Source organism: Mastacembelus armatus, chromosome 6 (genome assembly GCF_900324485.2).
Source record: "Mastacembelus armatus chromosome 6, fMasArm1.2, whole genome shotgun sequence".
NCBI lineage: Eukaryota > Metazoa > Chordata > Actinopteri > Synbranchiformes > Mastacembelidae > Mastacembelus > Mastacembelus armatus.
In genome coordinates, this window is record NC_046638.1 from 20121595 (window position 1) to 20147580 (window position 25986).

The 25986-nt window shown below is 39.0% G+C and overlaps 1 protein-coding gene across 1 annotated transcript; it reads left to right on the forward strand.

The window, feature by feature from the left end:
- Positions 1 to 23545, forward strand: amn1 (antagonist of mitotic exit network 1 homolog (S. cerevisiae)). The gene is made up of 4 exons (XM_026311687.1): positions 1 to 201; positions 16605 to 20824; positions 21058 to 21117; positions 22404 to 23545. The coding sequence occupies exons 2-4, from the start codon at positions 16651 to 16653 to the stop codon at positions 22523 to 22525; spliced, it is 4356 nt and encodes a 1451-aa protein (XP_026167472.1). The 5' UTR covers positions 1 to 201; positions 16605 to 16650; the 3' UTR covers positions 22526 to 23545.
- The last annotated feature ends 2441 nt before the right edge of the window (positions 23546 to 25986 follow it).

Sequence of the window (25986 nt, forward strand, 5' to 3'; positions counted from 1 at the left end):
GCAGTAGCGGCAGCGGCGGGGTCGTGGTGGTGTGAGTCTGAGACTGAGGTGTGTTGAATGTTAGTTGGCTTGTACACAAAAGGTCGGTGGGCACGCTGGATCAGATCAACTGTAATATGGATCGATGAGCACCGAAAAAGGAGCTTTGTTTTCTCCACGGACTCCGGGTCTGCGTCTGAGGGTGGAGCTCGTCAGGAAAAAGTAAGTTTGTAGCGTCAGCGGGTGATTGTTGAGAGTGGGCGGCTACCGCACGTCGATGTATCCAAGACATGACTTGAATGCACCGGGTGCGGACACACAGCGCCGTTAAATACCGCATTAACAATGAGCTAGCGTTTAAAATGAGCCCCTACTCTTCATGATTTATATCCGCAACAAATGCAATTAAAATGACGATGTCCTGATTTATTGAGCGATTGCAAATCCATTGCACTGTTTGTCAGGTGACGGTTTGTGTTAAGTCTGATGTGATGGGGCCCCTTGGTGGGCAGAGCGAAAGTTACTCTTCTGCACTGAGAGCCTCTTTTATATTGTTACGTTTGGCCTGTTTTTTTACGTTTGCTATTCGTTTTGCACTGATAATTCAATGTGCAAAGTGACAATTCAGTAAATGATTTTCCTTTATATTTTGAATAAAACAGAGCCTTAACCCCTAACACAAAACACACTTGTGTCCAAAATACTTCCCACCTTCTTCACTCACTGACAGTGAGTCCCATTTATTTAAATCTCTGTATTTCACTCACATGACTTAAATGACTTGGTTCCTGTAGAAGTGTGTCTACCTGATTAAACTTGGAGCAATGGAGATTAAACTTTTCTCAGGGACATTTTAAGTTAGCACCATTGTTATCAGTCAGACCTGCACAGATGGCATCCTTAGAATCATACAAAATGATTTTCAGATTTTATGAAGACAAAACAAACTATGTGATCTTTCCTGATATCAGGCAGTCTCATCTATGCTAAAGAATCTTCAGCATTTTGTCTCCTCATGAACTAATGTTTTTCTGTGTGTTGTGGAAAACAAATTATATAACAAACAATGTTTTGAAACATGGTGGTATGGAAAATATTTATAATTGAAGTGTCCTTTGGAGGAGATATGATTTGTATGAAACAGTTGCTTAGTGTATCACTTAGACAGCTGCTTCTGTTGTGTATTATCCTAGAAATCTAAGGCCATGTATAAGCTGAATATGTATCCTGTGTATATGTTATTGAAGACATGCCCATATAAAGGCCATATTAGAGAATGGAGCTAGAAGCAGGAAAATACCAAAAGAATCTAAGGGAACAGGTGTGATCAGTGGCATAAGACCTCAATGGCATGCATGTAAAACCAAGTATGGACATGACTGAAACTTGTCTAAAATAAGTCTTAGAGATAGCAAATGTATACCACAACTAAATAAAGAATGGAGAACAGGGGAAGCCCACCCATCTATAGGGGACAGAGGTGGGTGGGTTATGGTACCGTAGCATCTTAACCCTCTGGGGTGTGAGGGGGTTTTTGGGGCCTGGACAAATTTTGACATGTCCTGACATTTTATGCTTTTTTTCTGTGTTTTTTAAACATATTAATGTCTAAAGTCTGATAACACTGTAATCAGCACAAAATTGGCTACAATAATATGTGAGCAGCAAGTTTATACATGATTGTGTTTTTGAGAAAAAAGTGGTTATGCATGGTTAGTGAAAAACTACAATTTTTTACTCACTGAAATAAGACCATAAAACACAAACAGAACATTGGTTCACAAGACTTTGGAGACCAGCATGTTGTAGGCTGAAGTGTTTACTTCAGAGTGCTGTGAATGTCATCTTGTTCACACATTCACAGTAAACAATACACTGATTTAAATTTTCTAAGACACTTTTTGTCCAGAAAGGCCATATGCAAGAGGGTGTGTCTGAGGATGAATAGTCATGTGATTTACCTCAGAAGACAAAAGACGCACTGAACGACCAGACAAAGACGCGCATAATGAGCCTTTCAGTCAATGTAGATGGGATGGATTAGTGCAGCACAATACAAAACAATGAGGAGCCAAACAATCCTCATTTGAGTTAAAATCAGTTTTTACTCTGAGGACAAACTGAACTACTCGTCTCTGTGTGGAATACAAGAAGCGCTTCTTCACATCCGTGACGCACCATCATCCAAACGCGCAGAAAAAGTGAGTAAATTCTATGATGAAGTTTGACGTTTTATGTCATTTCTCAGGGGCGTGGACATATTTACCTGGTTCACCTGAGATTATTTACATGTGAACAGCGAACAGAGTACAGGGAGGAATTGCATTACCTGTAATGAGGTGAGACAGGAGAAAACGTACTTCTCCTTACGTTCATACAGATTAAATAAAAAGTGATGATTTGTTTTCGACTTGAATTGTTTCATTTAAAAGACATTTCAAGCTTTCTAGTCATATGCTTGTTATTTTTATGAGCCAAGTATTTGCTGAGATTCTGGTTGTTTTATTTACGTGTCTGTGAAGAGAGATGACAGAGACAGAAAACAGAGAGCGCACCCTGTCGACTTTCTTTATTTAATAAAAGCACAGCGTTTTGTTGTGATTATGATGGTATACAACTAAAACTAGACTCTTTACAGATTTGAATGATATATTGCTTTTATCTGTGCAATCAGAAATGACGGAGAAATTTAAGTTTGTTTCGGCCAGTGTTAATTTCGTTGACGAAGTATTTTCATTATAAGTTTTCACTGATGAAAATGAGACCTTAACTAAATAAAAATTAAGTGATGACGAAGAAAACTAAATAAAAATATATTGATATTTTCGTTGACTAATAAAAACGAGACGAAAATGTGAGTGAGGGACGTTTTTAGAAAAGATCCAATCAGAATTAATCTTCTTAGACGCACACGCACATTTGAAAAGTAACTGATCCACCTAGTGACGCGGGATGTGCGTGTACACAACATCATCATAGCCTACACTGGGTTTGTGTTTGACTTAAACTATAATGAAATGGAAACAGCTGGGAGAAAACGAAGAGAAGATATATGGGTCAGTTTCACGTTTGATGTGGCAGTGGCATTACTGCTAAATACAGTTTTTCTTTTAAATATTTTGAAGTTGCTCTTTTGCTTTAAAGAATGAAGAATGTCATATGCAGGTTATAAACGATGTATATCTAATTTTTGGTCTTTTATGGAAAGGCCATATTCCATATCTATTTAATGAAACTTGTTTTTCATTTAATTTTAATTTAGAATATTTTGTATATTACAATAGTTTTTCTAAATTACACTTAAATTAAACCCAATAGATTTAAATCTACTGTAGATTTAGTCGACTAAAATCTTATGCTATTTAGTTGACTAAAACTAAAGCAAAGCAGATGACTAAAATATGACAAAAACTAAAATTGCATTCTAGTCAAAAGACTATGACTAAAACTAAATTAAAATCTGCTGTCAAAATTAACACTGGTTTCGGCGTTATCAGTAGAAGATGCGTCAAAACGCGCCGGCGCGTTCGTCGACCCCAGACGGTTAATATGGAAAGTTAATGTGCATGTTTTGTCCTGAAGTTTTGTCTGAACTGCGCGTTTCTACTTTCACATGCAAATGACTTGTTGCACATATGAGAGAGCAGGATGGAGTCAGTTGGGCATAAGATACTCTCTTAATTTCTCACTCTGCTTAGAGGCCAACCTTTAAAACTCATAGTAGAATCGTCCGGATATTGTGGAAGAAAAATTCTGTATCACTGTCTGTTAAGCGTTGCCTTAAGTTCTTTCGACAAGCGCCGTAGTTCTTGCTCCACTCTGCTGACACTCTTGTACATCTCTTCAAGTACAATCTTGCCCTTAATTAGTCATTCAAGTGATGGTCATTCAACCATGCTTTGCCTCTGAGCAGCCTTTTTTCTTTTTCATTTTTCAGGGGCTGATGTTTTCTTGGGGGTAATTCATCCCTCAAGACCTGGCTCTCCACCTTCTATGTAAACAAAGGCTGTTTACAAATGTCAATGTTGAAACAGTCCTGCAGTTCTCACTTGGAGACTCTCTTCATAAACTGCAAACCACTTGACTTGCTGGGGGAGTTTTTAAGCAGCAGCCACAGACTTCAACAAACTCAATGACACTAGGGCTGCATACTATCACTTGCGTTATTGGACCTGCTCTGCCTAGGGATCATTGTTCCACACGGACCGTAATCACTGTCGCACAACACATTTTAGTATCAAAAGTTGGTGCTATGGCAGAGAGCGAAACCGTCCGTAAAAGGCAGAAAATGTCCAAAGTTTGGGATCGTTTCAAACTTAAAAAAGATGACAACATGGTGCAATGTGTATATTGTAAAGTAGAACTGGCGAACCACAACAGCACTTCGTCAATGTTTCAACATCTGAACAGAAAGCAGACAGCTGTGAACCAGACTGGCTCACCCAGTGGAGCCGACATACAATGGCAACGTCATTTGAAGGTAACCTGTCATCTCTGTCATGCGGAAAACAATAGTATTATTGTTTAAAAATGCGGCGCAATGCGTGGATTGTAAAGTAGAACTGACATAACACAAGAGCACTCTGTCAATGCTTCAACATCTGAACAGAAAGCATCTAGTTGGAAACATTAAGTACTGATCTAAATTAATAATTCATGTTAAACTGCAAGTAAGCAATGCATTAAATAAGCTTACTCCTAAAGCATCCAGTTGTGAACCACACTGGCTCACCCAGCGGAGCCCTCACAAGGTAACGTCATTTCAAGTCAACCTGTTGTTTCTGTCAGGTATTACAGAATAGTATTATTGTTTAAAAATGCAAAAGTCCAATTACTCGAGTAATCACTGAAATATTTGGTAGAATACTTAACTCCAAAAATGATCGATAGCTGCAGCCCTAAATGACACTGTGACACCTTGCATCAGTTTTGCACAGATGTGTGTCCAGACCAAGGCCAACAAGAATAAACCAAAGAGGAGACTTACAGAAGTGATGACTGGGCCTTGTTCAAGCAGGTCAGAAGCAAGCTTACAAATGAGATCAGGGTAGCTAAGAAGAGCTCCAGTGAGAAGCTAAAAACCAGCTTCTCAGCCAGACATTGGAGTTTGGAGTGTCTGGCTTGGAGCTTGGAGTTTGGAGAGGCTTGCAGCACAATACCAACTACAAGAGACCATCCCCCCATCCTGAGGAAAATCTTAGAATGGCAGACGACCTGAACAGCTTTCTATTGCAGGTTTGAAAAGACTCACATTATACCTCTCATCTATGTGAATGGACTACCTGCAATCACCACACCACTCCACCCAGACACCCTGCCTGCACTAAAGATCTGTGAAGAGGATGAATAACAGCTCTTTCAGAGACAAAAGATCAGGAAAGATTCAGGTCTTGATAGTGTGTCCACCTCCTGTCTGAGAGTGTGTGCTAATGAGCTGACGCCCAGCTTCACACATATCTTCAATTGATCTCTGGAGCTGTGTGAAGTGCCCCCTTGCTTCAAAACTTTCCACTTCCCAGTCCCCCAAGACATGACTTTCATTAACCCTCAGGGGTCGACAATTGCGCTGCTGCGTTTTGTGGCATCTTCTCCTGATAACGCTGAAATGAACTTAAATTACTCTGTCAGTTTTGATTGTACTGATAAGAGCAATATATCATTCGAATCTGTAAAGCGTCTAGTTTTTATTTGTATACACTCATAACAACAACAAAACACTATGCCTTTTGTTAAATAAAGAAAGCAGACAGCATGCGCTCTCTCTGTCATCTCTCTTCACAGACACGTAAATAAAACAACCAGAATCTCAGCGAATACTTGTCTCAAAGACATGAGAAATATATATATAATGCCTAGAAAGCTTGAAATGTCTTATTTTAAATTAACAAATTCTGTATGAAAGTAAGGAGCAGCACGGTTCTCCATTATAGCTAATGTGATCCCGCTTCGCACTGATCGCACTGTTCATATGGAAATAATCTGAGGTGAGCCAGGTAATTATGTGCACGCCCCCAAGAAGTGTTCTTTTTTTTTTTTTTTTTTTTTTTTTTGTACCCCTGATTTTGATGCCTCTGCATTTTGCAGCTGGAACCTCAAAGTCTCCTGGGTCTTTCTGGCTCATCCCCATTAGAAAGTGCACCTGTGGAATGCTTCTACCTTATCAGTGATTTAGTGATCGCAACATAGTCTCCAAAGAGGGCGGCCAAGTTCATGTCGTCACAATTGTAATGGATGGATCCATTAAACTTTTTGATGCGAGTGCCTGAGTTGAAACTGTCATAAAAACCTACTGCTGATGAATGAGCTGCTATGCATCTAAAAGTCACACTGATATTAGAAAGCTTTGTAAACACTAGAACTTCAGCATATGGAGTAGCTAGGGTAATCCCACACACAAGAGTGCTGTTTGCTTATGACCAAAACAGAGGATAACTGATACAGAGAAGTGTCGTGCCTGGATGACCTTGATGCATTTGTGAAGATTCCGATCTGACTAGACCATAACTGTGTCAAACTTCCTAAGTATAACTGGCAATCCTCTTCAATAGGATCACTAACATAAGAGAAACAACTGGATCCAAGTGCACAGGTGTTTATTCACAAAACACAGTACAGACAAGGTGAGTTACCCCAGGGTATACCAACTGTGTTCCCAAGCTCTCTGCCTTTATACTTTTGGTCAGAGGGATGGTTTCCACCCCTTGGACCACCTTCTTTCATTTTATGGTCACACAGGTTTACCACCATTAGTTTCCCTTTTTTAGACATATCTGTGTATCGTTCTCCCCTCATTCCTTTTTTAACCCTCTGGGGTCGACGAACGCGCCGGTGCGTTTTGACGCATCTTTTTCTGATAAGGCCGAAACAAACTTAAATTACTCCGTCAAATCTGATTGTACAGATAAAAGAAGCATATCATTCAAATTTGTAAAGGGTCTAGTTTTAGTGGTATACCATCATAATAACAACAAAACGTTGTGCTTTTTTTAAATAAAGTCGACAGGGTGCGCTCTCTGACTTTTCTGTCTCTGCCATTTCTCTTCACAGACGCCTAAATAAAACAACCAGAATCTCAGCGAATACTTGCCTCATAAAAATAAGAATTATATGGCTAGAAAGCTTGAAATGTTTTCTTTTTTCTCATTGTTTTGTATTGTGCTGCACTAATCCCCTCTCAGCTACATTGACTGAAAGGCTCATTATGCGTGTCTTTGTCTGGTCGTTGAGTGCGTCTTGAGTGAACAAGATGACTTTCACATCATTGTGAAGTAAACACTTTGGAGACCTGCATGTTGTTGCCAAAAGTCTTGTGAACCAATGTTCTGTTTGTGTTTTATGGTCTTATTTCAGTGGCTAAAAAATTTTAGTTTTTCACTAACCATGCATAACCACTTTTTTCTCAAAAACACAATCATGTATAAACTTGCTGCTCACATATTATTGTAGCCCATTTTGTGCTGATTACTGTATTATCAGACTTTAGACATTAATATGTTTAAAAGCAACTGAAAAAAGCACAAATGTCAGGGCATGTCAAAATTTGTCCAGGCCCCAAAACCCCCTCAGATCCCAGAGGGTTAAAAGTGTATTTTTTGGTGGGAGAATTGTGCCCGTGTTGCGAGTGTAGAAGTAAGTGAGAAGTGGATTTTCGCGAGAATATTCGTCTGAATTTCACGCGTTTCTACTTTCACATTTGTTGCACACATGATGGTCAGCATCAATTCTAATACGCTACAATGTAATTACGCTTTGGAAATGAATGGATTTCCCCTGCCATCATTAGCTGAAGCTGTGTGTGTAAAATGTAAACAGGGCACGGCTACAGTGTGTGCATTGCTCCGTCTCTTAACTTTTAGCTGGAAGCAGATGTGTCTGCCTATAAATCGGCCTAATGTGCAGCGAAATGGGCCGATGCCAATTAAAATGTGCAAAAAATCGGCCGATAGATCAGTCGACCTCTAATCTGATCACAGAATCTATATTCCAATAAGAGATGTCAAAGAGCCCAGAAAAACGGATGTCGATGATATTAAATACAGGGAAAATTATGTGTAAGAACCCTGTGAAAGGCGGTATATGCAGTATAGGCCTTATAGGCCTCAAGAAGGGGTGGAATGAGAAAAAACGCTTCTCAGAGAGAAGAATGGAATGAGACGAGGCCTTTTGGGTCTCAGATGGAAAGATGGAATGACAAAAAATCATTTGGATCATAGTAGGAGAGGCCATTGGAACCTCAGGAGAGGAGACAGCACAAGAGGATCCCTCCTAGGACAGATTTTCCTGAGGAGGAACCAAAAGGAGGATAACATAGAGAAAGACTTGAGAGAGGAGCTTGAACAGATTCGTCAAAACAAAGAAGAACCAGAGCTGGTGATTGATTATATCACCTGCATGCCTCCAATTTCAAAGTTAATACCACCAGAGGAAGACGAAAAGGATGAAGGATGAAGGGCAGCACTGTGGAACAAGGAGTAAGTGGAGCTGGAGGACAGATAGAGCGGTGATTCTGAAATATTGATTAAAACCATGTAGAAGTAAGTTAATCATTAAGAAAAATAATTTCATAAAATGTACTATGATTTTCATTGTAGTTGATTGCATGACATATAGTGATGAAAATGTATATGTACAGTATGTATACATATAAATGTATATATAAGAATCTGTTTACAGAAAAGAAATCAGTGAATTAAATGAATATGTGTGTGTGTGTGTGTGTTAATGGAATTAAAATAAGTTGCATGCACAGGTCAATGAATAGGGAAGTGAAAGCTGAAGGAAAGTACCAGGAAGACTGAAAACAGATGGCTGGGAGAGAAAGGGAAGTACCTGAACTAAAATAGAATTAAATTATGTGTCACATATGCCTCAGTTATGGGCCGTGCACTGATCGCGCCGTATGCCTCAGTTATGGGCCATGCATTGATCATGCCCTATGCCTCAGTTATTGGCCATGCACTGATCACGCCCTATGCCTCAGTCATGGGCCGTGCACTGATCACGCCCTATGCCTCAGTTATGGGCCGTGCACTGATCACGCCGTATGCCTCATTTATGGGCCATGCACTGATCGCGCCGTATGCTTCAGTTATGGGTCATGCACTGATCACGCGTTATAGACAATTGTGGTAGAAATTTCTTTAAGTTTGAGAGTTGCTAATTCTCAGAAAACAACCACAAGTGTGCTGAATCATCTCAGGTTTAATCACGGGCCCGGAGAGGACGTCCTTGCAGAAGTCCTCTCCCGTCTGGGTTACAAGACCTGTTTATATATCGTACTTTGGACTAATCCTGAACAGACCCCCACATTGTTTGTTCAGGTACTATCTTCAGTCTTCTTACCATCAAAGAAACAAATTGTTGGCAGTCATTTACAACCAATCTACCCTAAAACACTAAACCAATAAACAGACAGAACCACACACCATCAGAGGGTCAAGCAAACATTCAACCCCCACATTGGTTTAAATCAGTGACCATTTGCTCTGTCGTAAAATCCTCACACCATGCACTGATCACACCGTATGCCTCAGTTATGGGCCATGCACTAATCACGCCCTATGCCTCAGTTATGGGCCGTGCACTGATCGCGCCGTATGCCTCATTTATGGCCCTACTGGTTCTTATAGGCAATAACATCTTACTCCTCATAGACAATAGCGTACTTCTCATTAACAATAGCTTACTTCTCATTTAACAGCTTACTTCTCATTAACAACATTATCGAACTTCTCATTAACAATCAGAGCTTACCTCTTCAGTACTGTCTTAATTTTTTCATGTTTTCCACGTACGGGTCGTTTCCTTAATAAACCATATGGCTTCCCGAAGGAAGACTTACGGTTGTAATCCTCAGCCAGTGGAGTTTTCTCAGTTTCTTTTGTTTTTCGTTTTTTTAGGATTATTTTTTCATCATCTGGCGTCTGACCCTCAGACACACTGGTCTTATTACCAGGAGGGATTACAAAGATCACATGATTACCAAACACACACACCTAGGGTTTTTCATTTTGACGCAGACCAAAAACATACCAAAAACATAAATCAACACTTAACAGACATACACAAGAAATGATTCATAACACTGTACTCATTTATCAAATGAATGGAGCATCCACTGTCCACCACCCGTTCTGACCTCAGGCGGGATTCCAGCCCTCCGTTTGTCGGAGCGGAACTTTCCCTTCATTTTTAAATTTTACCACCGGTGGTTCCTTCGGTCCAGAACAAGTGCCGGTCAGTGGCCTGTCCATCCCATCCTCGTCGCCAAATTGTGGTAGAAATTTCTTTAAGTTGTTTTCACATTGTTTGTTCAGGTACTATCTTCAGTCTTCTTACCATCAAAGAAACAAATTGTTGGCAGTCATTTACAACCCTCTACCCTAAAACACTAAACCAATAAACAGACAGAACCACACACTATCAGAGGGTCAAGCAAACATTCAACCCCCACATTGGTTTAAATCAGTGACCATTTGCTCTGTCGTAAAATCCTCACAACATGCACTGACCACGCCGTATGCCTCAGTAATGGGCCATGCACTGACCACGCCATATGCCTCAGTTATGGGCCATGCACTGATCACGCCCTATGCCTCAGTTATGGACCATGCACTGATCACGCGTTATAGACCATGCACTGATCACACCGTATGCCTCAGTTATGGGCCATGCACTGATTACGCCATCCGAAATCACAAAGTCTGCTTGGTAACTGACAAACAGGAGTTACTGATTGATCATTGCATTGTTGATTTGATTGTTTTAAACATTTATTTTTTGCTGTTAGCTTTTGCATCTCCTAAATAAAGTACAACATTTGCAGTTACAGTAAAAGCTTCCTTGTTTTAATTGTAATTATATAAGGGTTTCTTTAAAGTGTCCATACCCTCTCCTTGTTGGAAAAAAAGAAATAGCTTATGTATGAAGTCATGTTCTCTAGATGAAAGTTCTAGCCGGTTTAGTCTAGACCCTGAAATTTATATCTCCTAAGCAGTAAAAGTGAACTTACAGCTTAACTATGTTCCAGCAACCATAACTGTTCCTAAAAGAAGTACGCTACCATTAACCAATGTGTCTTAATTAGTATCGGTAGTTTCAGGCCTATGCAGATTGTAGTAAAGAGGCAGCAGGGGGAAGATTGGGATGAAAGTAGTGAATAGGCGGATGAATTCCTTTGCCTCAGCCTAGAGTAGAAACCTGTTCTCTACAACCTCAAGTAGGCTAGTAATTACCACTTTAAAATGTGAGGACTGAACTGGACTCCTGCACTGGAGTGCCAGAGTAAGAGGTCCAAATTGATTTACATCAATTTGTATTATTATTCTAATTAATGTGAATGCTCAGCATTCACTATTGTTATCCTGTGTCTTTATTATTATTCTGTGTGTTTTTCGGTCACTATCTTCTTCCGCATACTTTGAGCTAGAAATGTATTGTATTGTATGTATTGTAAATGTATGTATTCAGCTTTTTGATATCTTTCATATTTTTTAAGATATTCAGCTTTTTTCACATTTTTTGTCCCATTGAAATGAATGGAGAGAATGTTCAAATCCTCTTCAGCTTTGTCCTCTTTCAGCTTTAACTACTTCAGCATACCTTCAGCTAGAAACACCATTCAACCTTTAAAGGGGTCAGAAGGCATTAATCTATTAGTCTTGTATTCAGCTTTTTGATATCTGTTATGGTTTTTGATTAATCGCAGTTTAAGTTTTATGGGTTTTTTTTAGCTCTTCTCTGAATTTTACATTGGTGTGTATGGGAGAGAGCTAAAGTGCGTGATGTCACTGATGACATCTCTAGCTTTTGCCCTTCAGCTTTTTTCTTTTTTTTTTTGTCTGTTTTCTTCTCTTCTTGTGTTAACTTTCAGCTTTATGAACAATTTATATATCAAAGTAGTAGAGATTTTTGTCTTCCTTCGGGTAACGCTGTTAGTGAAAGAATTATTTTGATAGGTCTTATAGTTTTTCTGTAATCCTCCATTTTGTGAGATGAAGTTTTGTCAGGTTCTCCTTCACTCAACATGTGTGAAGGGCTGTGTCACTGTCACTGTCACTCCCCCTCCCACTCTGGGCTTAGGTCACCATAGCAACAGCTCAACACAAAGCAATAGCAGAACAGCAGCTGTCTGTGGTTGGTAATTAAGAATGACTGGCTGCCTAATGTCCACTGCTGTTACACATATTCAGTGTGGGCCATGTTGGACCTAAGCCCAGAGTGGGAGGGAGGGTACATTTAAAACAGCCACAGAGTCACTTGCTCTAAATAGCTGAGAATGGTCACCATGTGTAACAGCAGTGGACATTAGGCAGCCAGTCATTCTTAATTACCATTCTTAATTGCTCTTTTCCAGCAGCACATTTTTCCCTTTCATCATTTTTATCACTGCACGTTTATTCTTTATTCATGCTGCTCCATTGCTTCATTTCTTCCCTTTTTTCAGTCTTCCCTTCCTTCTTCTCTTCTTTCTCTCAGAAAACCTTCCTTCAAATGTTCCTGGTTTAGCTACACAGGCTTTACCTTCTGTATTTTTCAGCAATATTTATTGGTTTTTAAACTAGACATTCTTTCTGTCTATACAGTCTTTCGGATATTTCACTTTTTTGCTGTCTCATTCTTCCATTCTTTTTCTTTAACTCATATTTAATTCCTTTAGTTATTCCATCCTTCACCACAGTGTCTTCTTTTATATTAGTATAACACTTCTTTCTTTAGCAAATGACAGCCAATTTATTTCTACTTCATCATATCATTCCACCCTTTCCAGTAATTCTGAATAGTTTTTAAGCTAAACAAGTTAAGCTTCCATCTCCGGTTTTACATTTCAGCTTCTAGGATTCTTCAGGATTGCATTTCAGCCTTCAGCTTATTCAGCAATGCATTTCAGCGATTTTGAGCATTGTTGGGCAGCTTCATTCAGCTACTTGGTCTAGGTACTAGGTCTTATAGTTTTTCTGTAGTCCTCCATTTTGTGAGGTGAAGTTTTCTCAGTTTAAGAATACTGTGTGTTTAAAGGGCTGTGTCACTGTCACTCCCCCTCCCACTCTGGGGTTAGGTCACCATAGGAACAGCAAAATAAAAGCTAAGAAATGTTAATATTTGCTCTTTTCCAGCACATTTTTCCTCTCCTTCAGCCTTTTTACCCCTGCAAATCTGCCTCAGTTTTTGAATAGTTTTTAAGCTAAACAAGTTAAACTTCCATCTCCAGTTTTACATTTCAGCTTCCAAGATTCAGGATTGCATTTCAGCCATTTTCAGCATTGTTGGGCAGCTTCATTCAGCTTTCAGCATTCACACGCATCTTCCGCAGGAAATGCAATTTTCTAGTTATTTTTATACCTCCCCTTTTTTCGGTTGGTAACTCCTTCTGCATACTTTGTGCTAGAAAGACCATTCAAATATCAAAATGTTTGGCTTTTTAAGGACATTTCTGCTTGTATTCAACTTTTTGATATCTTTCATATTTTTTAAGATATTCAGCTTTTTCACATTTTTTGTCCCATTGAAATAAATAGAATGTTCAAATCCTCTTCAGCTTTGTTCTCTTTCAGCTTTAACTGTCAGCATACTTTCAGTTAGAAACACCATTTGACCTTTAAATGGGTCAGAAGGCATTAATCTATTAACATTGTATTCAGCTTTTTGATATCTGTTACAGTTTTTCTGTAATCGCAGTTTGCATTTTATGGTTTTTTTTTAGGCTTTTTCTGAATTTTACATTGGTGTGTATGGGAGAGATGTGTGAAGATATTTGTCATCAGTGACATCACACTAGCTTTAGTTCTTCAGCTTTTTCAACTTTTTTGTCTCCTTTCTTCTCTTCGTGTCAACTTTCAGCTATATAAACAATTTATATATCAAAGTAGTAGAGATTTTTGTGTTCTTTCAGGTAATTCTCATTTTGATAGGGCCTATGGTTTTTCCACCAGGTGGCCAAACCCACAGAGTGACTGCTCAATCTCTTTCACTCCCATTATAAAAGAGCTCCAGGAGTGCTGGTGAAAAACACAAATGAAGGCTGTTTCTAACTTGCCACCAATCTTTCATTTTTTGGAATATCTTCACAAAGTGGATCAGTCTCTTTGCTGAAGCCTCCATGGCACTGTTGGTGAAAGAATTATTTTGATAGGTCTTATAGTTTTTCTGTAGTCCTCTATTTTGTGAGGTGAAGTTTTCTCTACTTCTCTATTCTGTGTGTGTGAAACGCTGTCACCGTCACTCCCCCTCCCACTCTGGGCTCAGGTAATTAAGTAATGACTGTCTGCCTAATGTCCACTGCTGTTACACATGGGGACCATTCTCAGTTATTTAAAGCAAGTGAATGTACCGTTCTAAAGCATACCGAACACTCAAATACCTTTCCAAAGTATAGTGACTATTTAAACTTAAGATTTAGCTTTTAGTTAAGGTTCATCTCAATGCTGCATAGCATGTTGTGCTTTGAAAATAAAAGCCTTTGTTTAGGATTCTTTCAAAATAAAAGCCAAGAAATATTAAAAAAAAGCTTAAAATTGACTTTGGCTGTTGGCATATAGCTTTAGGCACCAACTCAGGCTGTGTTTAATATCAGCCATGGTGTTGTCTCCTAGCAGGCCATGTTTTGGACTTTCACAATAAAAGTCTACAGTCCAAAATAAATGTCACGTGAGTCTCCTGCAGTACTTTGTCCTTTCAAAATAAAAGTGTTTTTATGGCATAAAGCTTTAGGCACAAATTGAGGCCATTTTTAAATCACCCATGGTATCTGCTCCCAGGACATGGTCAGACTTTCACAATAAAAGTCTAAAGTCATTTATAGAAAAATAGTACATATTTTAAATAAGGAATATTCAAAATCAAGTCCAGATTCTTGTATATGGTCCCATGAGTCTCCCGTAGCAGCTCGTCCTTTCAAAATAAAAGCCCCGAAATAGCATTTTCTCAACAGAAAAGTCCTGAAACAGCAACTCAATATTAAAATGGACATTGGCTATTGGCATACAGCTTCAGGCACCAAGTGAAGCCATTTTCAATGTCAACCATGGTTTCTGACATGGTCAGACTTTCAATATAAAAATCTACAGTTATTTATAGGAAGATATTACATTTTTTTAAATTACAAGGAATATTCAACATAAACTCCAGATTCTAGTATAAGGTCCCATGAGCCTCCCGCAGCATTTTGTCCTTTCAAAATAAAACCCTTTTTATAGCATTTTCTCAAAATAAAAGCCCTGAAACAGCAACATGATCTTAAAATGGCACCGAGGCGATTTTAAATGTCAGGCATGGTGTCTTCTTTAGGATGACACGGCCAGACTTTCACAATAAAAGTCTACAGTTATTTGCAGGAAGTTAATGCATCTTTCTAAACTATGATAAATATTCATACTTAACATTAAGATTTTAACTCAAGGTCATATGACTGTCCTGCAACATGCTTTTCTTTCAAAATAAAAGCCTTCTGATTATATGATTTCAAAATAAAAGCCAATAAAGACAAATATAAGCTTAAAATCAACTTTGTGTATTGAGATACAGCTTTAGGCACCCACTGAAGCCATTTTAAAGTCAGCACTGTTGTCTTCTTGCAGCCGGACATGTTTTTCTTTTCAGAATAAAAGTCTGCAGTTATTTACAAGAAGTTATTGCAACGTTCCAAAGTATAATAAATATCCAAAATTAAAGTTCAGATCTTAACACAAGATTATGAGTCTCATGCAGCATGCTGCCTTTTCAAAAGCCTTTTAATTACATAGTCTCAAAATAAAACCAAAACAATGCTGATATATGCTCTTTTCCAGCACATTTTTTTCACTTCCAAGCTTTTCAGCTATGCACATCACTTTATTCTTCATTCATCCGACTTTCATTCCTTCATTTCCTCCCTTTTTTTAGTTATTCCTTTTTTTTTTACTCTTCTAAGAAAACCTTCCTTCTAATACCCTGCTTTGATTACACATCATTTACCGTCTGTATTTTTCATCAATGTTCATCTGTTTTTAAACTACACTATACACTTTCTACAATTTTTTGTTTTATTCTTTAATTCATATATAATTCCTTCAGTTCTTCCTTCTTTCTCTATCCTACTATGTTCCTTCACTACACTGTCTTCTTTCATATTAGTTTAACACTTCTTTCTTTAGCAATTGAAAGCCAATTTATTTCTACTTCATCATATCATTCTCTTTCCACCCTTTTCAGCAATGTTGAGTTTTTAGCTAAACAAGTTAAGCTTCCAAATCCAGTTTTACATTTCAGCTTCCAGGATTCTTCAGCATTGCATTTCAGCCTTCAGCTTATTCAGCAATGCATTTCAGCCATTTTCAGCATTGTTGGGCAGCTTCACTCAGCTTTCAGCATTCACATGCGTCTTCGGCAGGAAATGCCAGCATTGTTGGGCAGCTTCACTCAGCTTTCAGCATTCACATGCGTCTTCGGCAGGAAATGCAATTTTCAAGTTGAATATTGGGTTGCTATGGGCAGATAATGTCATTTTGACATTTTAGTTGGTTACGATCCACCAGCACAAAATGTAAAGACTTGTAATATTTCCCTGGTCTTAAAGATTTTGTTCAGGAGTATGTTAAACGAAGTATTCCACATATTTTTATATTAATATTTTATAAATTCTCTTTCAGGTGATTTACCTCTTCATCCTACTACAAGACTTAACAGAGGATAAAAATGCATTCTTACACATGGATGAATCAACAGCACCAACAAGTTGGACCACCATTGCAATCCCCACAGACTGCTAATCACCTTACTCGTGGTACAATGAGCAATCCGCAAGCTGGCACTGCAAAAAACTCGTGTCAGTACATGGGAGTTCGACCACAACAAAATGCATTCAGTTTCACTTTTCAGGATGCAGCTAACAGGGGTCAAATTGGCAAACAGATGTCAAATTGGCAAAGATCAGCAGTTCCTGATGGGAAAGTTTCTTCTCAGCAGCTAAATACACAGAAGAATGACAGTTATCTTTTAAATGTTTTACATGGAAATCGGCAAAACTCCTCCATTAATACACAAACAAAAAACCCTTGCTTGCTTGGCACAAATGAATGTCAGAGAACTACTCAACACAATTTCCATCAGAACTCAGTGAACCAGAGTTCACCCAGTATGATTAAAGCAAACACTACATACATACAGCAAGCCCAGTCAGCACATTGGAACCCACAAGTGACTGATTGCCCTCCTCCAGCTATAACTATACAAGATGGCAAAGTGTCTCATTTTCAGCATTACAGGGTCCAAAAAAACCTGTATGCCCATGGAAATAAAAAGTCAATTAAACCTATTTCAGCATATACTCAAATAGCTGCATCGTTTGTACGTGAACAGGCGGCGTGCGCCAGCACATTAGTATCTGCCACTGCACACAACGGACAGATTGCCTGCAGCAGTACTAACAGACAAAACAGCATTCAGCAAGGATTCTCTCCTTCTGTCCCTCCACCAAATATGGAGGGATGGACGTCTTTCAGAAACAAAAACTTTGCAGCAACCTCATCTTCAAATGGACAGACTTTGGATCTTTCCACCACAGGTCAGAAAACTCAACAATACCCAACTCACCTCAACACAGTACATTCCACTGGGGCTACCTCATCTGTTAACTCAAACCCATACAGCTGCCAATATCAAACTACCAATTTCTTGGCAAAAACCAATGAGCGTCCCTTAAATCCTGCTGCTGTCTCCCAGACCAAAAGAATGGTGGAAAGTGTGCAAACGATGTATCATGCTGGTTCAGGTGGTGGTTTGGTGTGTAAGAGTACATCCACCACAGCAATGCATGTCCCAATGACTGAGTCTAATAAAAACATGCAACCTGCTATGCTGACTGAAAATTACAACTCTAATTCCTCCCAGCAATTTCCACTCTGTACTGTACAGTACTTGCCTAAAACCACTCAGAGTATTATCTCAAGAGCACAGCACCTCACAAATGCACCTCAGCAAAGCTCTATTCCAAATGCCTTCTCTGTTACAGCAACAGGTGATGGGCGTGAAAATGGAAGAAAGACAGATAATCCATTCTCAAAAGGGAATCTAGTTGAATCTTCAAGTGATATGGCTCTGCTAATGCAATTGCATAAGTGCATTTCGCAACAGGCAAAGGAGACTGAGTCATCTGTACCAGTCAAACAAAATGACAGCTCCATTCATTCATCTCCTGGTTGCAAAGGCACAAGAGCAGTTGCTGTTGTACAGCCATTGTCACAAGAACGCTACCAGGTTGCCAGAAAGCGTACCTATTCCAATACCATCAGTCAATCTGATGAGTGCACTGCAACAGAGGAATTACCTTGTTATGCTGAGAAATTATCAGTTTTACCAGCAGATAAAAAAGATACACATGCTGCATATTTGAAAGAAGGGTCTGATCTTTACCCAGAAAAGCCAAATCAAATGAGGTCCAACCAATTTGTAAACAGAAATTCAGCCACATCCCCTGATAATGGTAATGTGTCATCTTCTGATTCACCTGGGCTTCAGAAAAGGTTGAGTTCCAATGAGAGAGCATCTGCAACTGTGCCGACTACTCAACAATCAGTATCCTCTGAAGTGGGAGCAAGCCAAAATGGTGATATGGACAGAAGTGAGATGCCAGTAGAGCTTTCCTCATTCTCAACAACTCCGTGGACAATTAAACAACTAAGTAGGTTGATATTGGAGGTAGAAAACCGCCAGAAGGATTTTCCCGTGGTTGATTCTACAAGCATGTTATTAAGTACTTTTTGGTATGGCGACTGTAAAACATTGTTATGTAAGCTCAAGACAGGCTGGTATAAGGATTTAATGACCAATGTTAATGAATTCTGCAGCAAACATGCCACATCAGACTCTATCATACTGTCACAGGTAAAACCCCAGTTTCAGAAGAAACTCAAAAACTGCCATGTCCTCAAAGATAATGAGGTTTATTCAGAACTGCCCTACAAATCATCATGGTTGAACATCAATGAGAAAGTAGATGACATTGATAAAGAGTTTGGCTACCCATGGTTTTTGAAGCACACTGGCAGCCAACAATATCAGGACAGCACAGTGAAGAGTAATGCTGCACATATTGTAAGTGAGGTGCCAGGCAAAGTCTTGTCTCGAGGAGACCGTGAACCTCTCAACTCTGGTGAAGAAAAACAAGCCGCCACTGTTAAAACTATCCCAACTCAATCCTCCTCGTCTAACAAGTCAGAAAATATTGATTCCAATTATTCATTTGAACTCAAAGTTCTGTCTCCAGAAGAGGCCAAAGCCATCTTTGAGCAAGTACAAAGTATGAGCATGGCCAGTCAGCTAGACAAAGAGAAGAATAGCCCAATGGACGGTGAGTTACATGAGGTTGTCCTATTGAGTGACTCAAAACCAGAGAAGGAGTCCTTTTCTGCAGTAGAACAGGTTTGCTGCCTTGCAGGCTGGATAGAAATACTTACTGGGTCAAACACACCTTCATTGGGTAAATGCCAGTGCAAGAAAAAGCAAAGTCATAATGGTAGCACTGACAAGATCCTTGCTAAGGAAGAGACTGCAACACAAAAGAACGATAAACTGCATGCAATCACATCTGACAGCAAATTACATTTTGCACCAAAAGGAGGGAATCATGTGGATGGTAGCAAGAATATTGATAATCAAGTCATTACAGTTAGTTTGCCTGGGTTATGCGATGAACTGAATCAAACCACTGACCTCACCAAAGATGACGAAACACCACACTTATTTTTTGACAGGGAACCAAAGAACATCTCTCAAAAAAGCACGAATAACAGTCAGTCAAGCAGCATACTACTTAGTCAAGAAGATAACTCAAGCAATGAAAACAAAATTTCTAACCGAGAACCAGATTTTGGAATTCAGATGGCAGACCCTGAGGAGTGTGTACAAGATCATCTGAAATCATCAGGAAGTAGTCAGTCAAGCAGTAAAAATGACTGTAAAAACAAAATCAAAAATGTCATTTCAGTTACAAATCGGATGTCAGGCCCTGAAGAGGATTGTGCACAAGTTCAGCTGACATCTACAGATGTGGCAGCATCATCGTTAGAAAAGCAAGAGCAGACTAAAACAAGAATGACGGTTGCCCTCCAGACAACAGTCAGCCTCAGCGCTAAACATGAAACTGTTAAAAGAAAGCGAAAGACAAGCAGACACCTGAGAATTTTTTCACCCCAGAATAAATCAAAAAAATGCAAAAGTTCTGTTAATATATATCAACAGATGTTTAAGGGCAATAAATATAGGACAGTTTATGTTGACAACCTTGGTGGTGAAACATCATCCAAAAAGGTTAGAACTGTAGAGTTGACGCTGTTTGGCACAACACCTAAAGACAAGTGCAATTTAATTGACAAGAGTCGTATTTTAAGCCCAGAATCTGAGTCTGAAATGGCACAGAGGCCTCCAGAAGTTGTCTCTGTGAATCTCAGTCCGCTGAAGAGGAAGTCTAATGTTTGCACAGGGGCAAATTCACATTGGATACATGACAAAAGGAGAAGTTTTCCACCAACTAAAATTGGCCAAAGAAGAAAACTAAAAACGCACACAACTATCCCCACCAACACCAAGGAGCTGCCAGCTAGGATCTGGAATGGAAATACTAAGCGCTGCCAAAGTTTGAAGAGGAAGAGATCCATTGCTAATGGACTAAAGCTTAAAGATGAGACAATGAAGAAGCATGTGGTCATACCCAAACTGCCAGCTGATGAAGACAGAAATGACAGTGAAAATGGAAGCTGTGCTGTTTTGTCTCTCCATGAGAATAATGTGCTGAGGTTCAGTGTGTTACCCAACACCTTCAACTTTGAAGATGGATCGAATGGGACAAGGAAAACCATAGCTTCTGTGTCAGGTAAGTTATTATATTGAGGTGAAAGAGGCACTAAAGTGATTTTAGTATTGCACATCTATAAAGTGTGGGGAGATAAGACACATTAACTGGGGCTACACTTTTCATAATGCAACTTTGATGTGTGGTTAAGGCCAGCACCTTTGAAACATCTCTTCTCTCTGTAAGTCAAGTGATTTATAGATTCTGTTGTTTTTTCTTTTTTAAACTAAGTCTGAGCCTTTTTTTTTCCCTAGATGATAACCTTGTTAAGGGACAGAAAAAGAGCCCAAATAAAAGTGTCCCAATGGCAAGAGGTAAGGCAAAAACACACACAGTTCTTCTTATGGGGATTTTCCACTAGCACTACTCGATTCGACTCTTTTTGGTTTTCCATTTCCATTAGGGGATAGTAATTGGTAGCAGTTACTTTTTTAGTACCTCCTCCGCTGAGGTTTCAAGCAAACTGAGCCGATACTAAAATGTGACATCCACAGACTGCAGGCCACCAATTGGACAGCGATTGACGTGACTGCAGTCATGAGCAGTACGGCAGACAGCATCCGACACAAATCGGTCGGCGTGTTCGTTTATTGGAATTAGCACAGAAAGCTCATTTTGGTCTCAAAGAGAATTTAATTGAAATTCCAAAGCTTGTACAAGGACCCACTTCCTGGTCAGAAAATCGCAGTCTGCAAGCAGTTAGCTGCAACCAACTTCACAGGAAGAGAGATGCAAAACAAAGGAAAACATGACATTATATATTAGCCAAAAATCACATTTCATTGGTTAACTACAGGTGGGGAGGGTTCTGGTTTAAACTTTAACCTTCCCTTGTTGGTGCACTGAGCTGGTCCCACCCCCTCAGCACTGTACCATCCTCCTCTTCTTATCTTCATGTGTAAAGCTGCTCCCCATCTTACAAGACATTCGGTGGCACAATACAACTGCATCCTTCTACATAAACAACTCCTTATATGGTAACTCACCCTTGATAACTGTTATTTTCTCATCCCTGGTTGACCAGTTTCACCTTGCCTCTCCCTCAGCAACAAAGTGTCATATAGGTCTGTTCTCCCTGCAGACAGATCCTAACTCCCAGATTGTATTGTCCCTTCACATTGTGGAAACAATTCTTGTAACCTTCTCTCCCTATGACCTTTTCCTGCACAACTCTAGCAAGTATGTGTTAATAGTAACAAAGTTAAATGGTTAACCAAGCATCAAGTCATTTACATTATTTCCATGGCATTCTAAAGCATTGCACAACACGTGTGTACGCATAACATTTCTTTAATTATTCTCCCAACAAATCAAACCTGCCACTTTTAAAAACTGGCAACAGCGACCGTTTCTTTTTCCATTTTTGTAATCTTTAGTGAGGCTAATGGCAAACACTACTTACAAAACAGCTTCGCGCCACCATGCTATGACAGACCCACCCAGGTTGAGGTGTCAATTGTAATGGAAAATGACCAAAACTGAGTCGAATAGAGCCGAGTAGTGCTAAAACTGTAATGTAATGTGACATTAGTTTTGTTTCTTTGTTGTTATTTCAGCAATGGTGACCATTTCTTCCTAATTATTATGAATTGCTCCATAGGTACATGGTCTGAGAAGAAGTATTGCCCACTATCCTTGCCTCCTGCCCCAACGACAGCCAGCCTTTTTCAAGAATTTCAGAAAAAATACATACAGAAGACACAGCCATCCATAGATAAATAATGGTTTTTCCTTTTTCTGGGAAAGTCTTCATTTAAGAAATTTGTTTGCATAGTGTTTTTGTACTGTATATTCAAGATGTAAATAGAAGTTTTTTACATGTGTATACTCTCAAAAGTGTGTTAGACAAGTTACTAAACACTTTTTACACATATACTTTTGCACACAAAATCTCATTGTTTACATGACTGTAAAAGCTTTCAAGGTATCCACTTTATGTAAAAATATTTACAAAAATACTTTATGCAGAAATGCAACATGCTGACAGTATTTGAACTGTGTAGTTCGGCTACATATATAAATAATTTAATATTTTATAAGGTTGTATGCAATATTTGCATTTTTAAACATACATTTACATACAAAATTTGAGTGAATTTATGACCTGCCTTGGAGAATGTTTTCTTTCCATCCTTTTAATACGTCATCTTTAAATTGTAAGATAAGTTACTTGGTTCACATTACCTATTTGATTGCCGTTTCATAAGCCATTTGTATGTGCTACTTGAAATTATATTGGCAAAAGAAATGTGGATATCATTGTTGTGAATGTTTGTTGTGGAATATAACCAATCTTCAGGTGAAGTCTCCTGTGTAGAATAGCTTTCATTCTGTAACAAAAGTTGAGTTGGCCTGAACGACTGAATGTGTAGAATAATCCAGTTATGTACTTTTCATAAGTGAAGATTCCTCCTATGTTCTTGTCTCTGCTTCTCTTTTTTTTTTTTTTTTGAAAGCTAATAGTAGCATCTGCTGATCAGAAGATATATGTTATGGATACAGATTCAGTATTGTAACTTTATTAACGGGTTCTTCTATGTGCGTGCTGGTTACGAACAGATCCCATTCATCCCCTTATATTTTACAGCTAACTGAAAAGCAGAACATTTGTGTCCTTGGGGGAATAACAGGATGTACCTCCTTTGAAAATGACTCTTGAATGAATTTCATATGATGAATAGAGGGCTATATTACACAGTGTTGGAGTAACAGTACTAAGAGTAAATATTCCACATTTTCTTGTTACTTTACCAAAAACATCCACTAATAACATTTCTTGTAACCTTTTCTTGTAGCCCTTTATAGGTTGTGTTGAATTTTGTATTTTTTTGGTTACATATTTTTGTTTTGTATTTTTGTAACTGGGATTTGCTAATAAAATCATTTTAAGATTGAGGTTTTTTTTTTTTTTTTTTTTTTTTTTTTTCTCCCCCACTTCCTTCCTTGACACAAACAACTAAGAAGAGAGGTGTTCTAGAAGTACTTTAGAGGTGACTTGGTGGTAAGCTATCTTGGATAACATAATTAGAGTCTATAAGCCTGAGAAAGTAGTGTGCATGTTTCAGGGCCTATAATCAGTCAGTAAATGCCTGTCTCCAGGATCACTTGCTTTTGAGTGTACAAAAAACAGCATCCTCTACATCATGATTATATTTAAGAGCTAAAATAAGTCTCTTAGAGCTTGGCTAGTTCTGGCTGACATCCTACAGACACCTGTTAACAGATTTGTGCAGCTTGAACATGGTAGTCAGATTTTCCATCTTCAAGAAGTCACACATAGGTTGGCGGTTTTACTTTAATAATCTTTTAAAAATGTAATTTCACCTCTCAAATGGTTACTGCGATCCATGTAGCCCGGCAGGTCCATCGGTGGGATCTGAACAAGGTGCAGAGAATCTAAACAGGTTCAGAAGGTATGTTGGCTTTGTTAAAGTTTGTCTGAATTCATTTATTTATTTATTTACCCTTATCTTGTGTTATTGTTTGTCACACTGTGTTTCTATGTATGCCTACAACAGGGTTTTGTCCGGCTAAGAATGTGTTGCATCTACTGCTCAGTATAGCTACTAATGTAGAAGTGCATTTTAAAGAACGTTTCACATTTGAAAGAAGTGGCTTCAGGGTTAATTAATTAACTAGTGTTAATTGTGGCTGTTCAGAAACAACAGGATTTGCTTCTCAAAGAAATTGTAGCCAGACAAAAATTACTGGAATCACATATTTGAAACACTGATGCATCCAACACGACTCACCATACAAACATTTGAGCTGCATAAAGTGTTCACTTCTAACCTGATAGGAATATACCTGTTATGTAGTGCTCTACAGCACGATTAATAACACCGGTCAGTAATGACGAGTCCCGGTGCTTGTTCTCGGTTATTAAAATCAATATTTCTGAAATCAACAGGCTGTCACAGTTCCAGGGTATTAAATATCTGCTTGAGTGGGTTTTCTCCAGGTCCTCTGGTTTCCTCCCTACGGTGGCCGAGAAGGGCAAACGCGCTGCAAAAGAGAAACGCTGCAAAACAAAAACGCTGCAAAAGAGAAACGCTGCAAAACAAAAACGCTGCAAAACAGAAATGCTGCAAAAGAGAGAACACAACGGAAGTGCGCCAGGCCGATAGGGGGACCCCGAACTGAGGGGTGCAATGAACAAAGAACTTTTACAGAGGCGAGAGAAACACATGTAGTGACATAAGTCACGTCTCATTTTGGAGGCTGCGTAATGACGCAGGTTATAGTGTTGAATTGCAAAAGAATGAGCGACCTCTGATGATTGTTCTCATGTGCTAATATGTGCTAACAATGTTCTGTTACATTTGTTTACTTGATCAAAATGTCATACAACGTGGGGGGGTTGGGAGATCTGAAGGTGCGTTTTCCATTTGTTACTTAACACTTGGCCGTCATCTTTTACAACATTGTACTTTTATAATACTGTAAAACATGACGGCCAAGTGTTTAAAAAATAATAAATGTAAAACGTACTCTAATGCCCGCTAAATTCACAGCCAGTAGACGTTCTTTTGTCACTTTGCTTTAAGTTTTTAGTCAGAACAGGTAACAGGCTACTGTTTCAGCCGTAGCCACGCTAAGTAGGGATGGGAATATCGACTCTCTGGAATCGATACTTCCATACTTTGGAGTCGATACTTTCTTAAGTATCGCTCGATACCACTCCTAATAAAAAACGTGCAATTAGTTTTCACTTCTGAGAGTTCTGGATGTGTGAAAACCAGCCCAAGCGTATTTTAAATGGTCTTCCGTATCACATGATTATGGCAGCCAATCAGATGTCAGAGCTTTCCAGAGCCAGTCATGCACTGCAGAAGGAAGTATTACTCTCTCCACTCTGCAGCGTGGAGGGACCTCCTCCGTCTGTGCTGACAGGCACGGCAGCATGAAGAGAGATAGAAAAAGAAGCATTGTGTGGTGCTATTTTTCACCCACTACGAGGGGAAATGCTATTTATTTATTATCATTTTATTATTAGCATTTAAACAAGTATTTATGTTCATGAGCATTATTCATGTTGCCATTGCAATAAAGATATTAATCAACACTGTGCAATAATGATTTTCCTTTAAGGTGCAGAAGGTATCGGTATCGTCAATACTGACCCTGCAGTTACTTGGTATCGGATCGATACCAAATTCTGTGGTATCGCCCATCAGTAACGC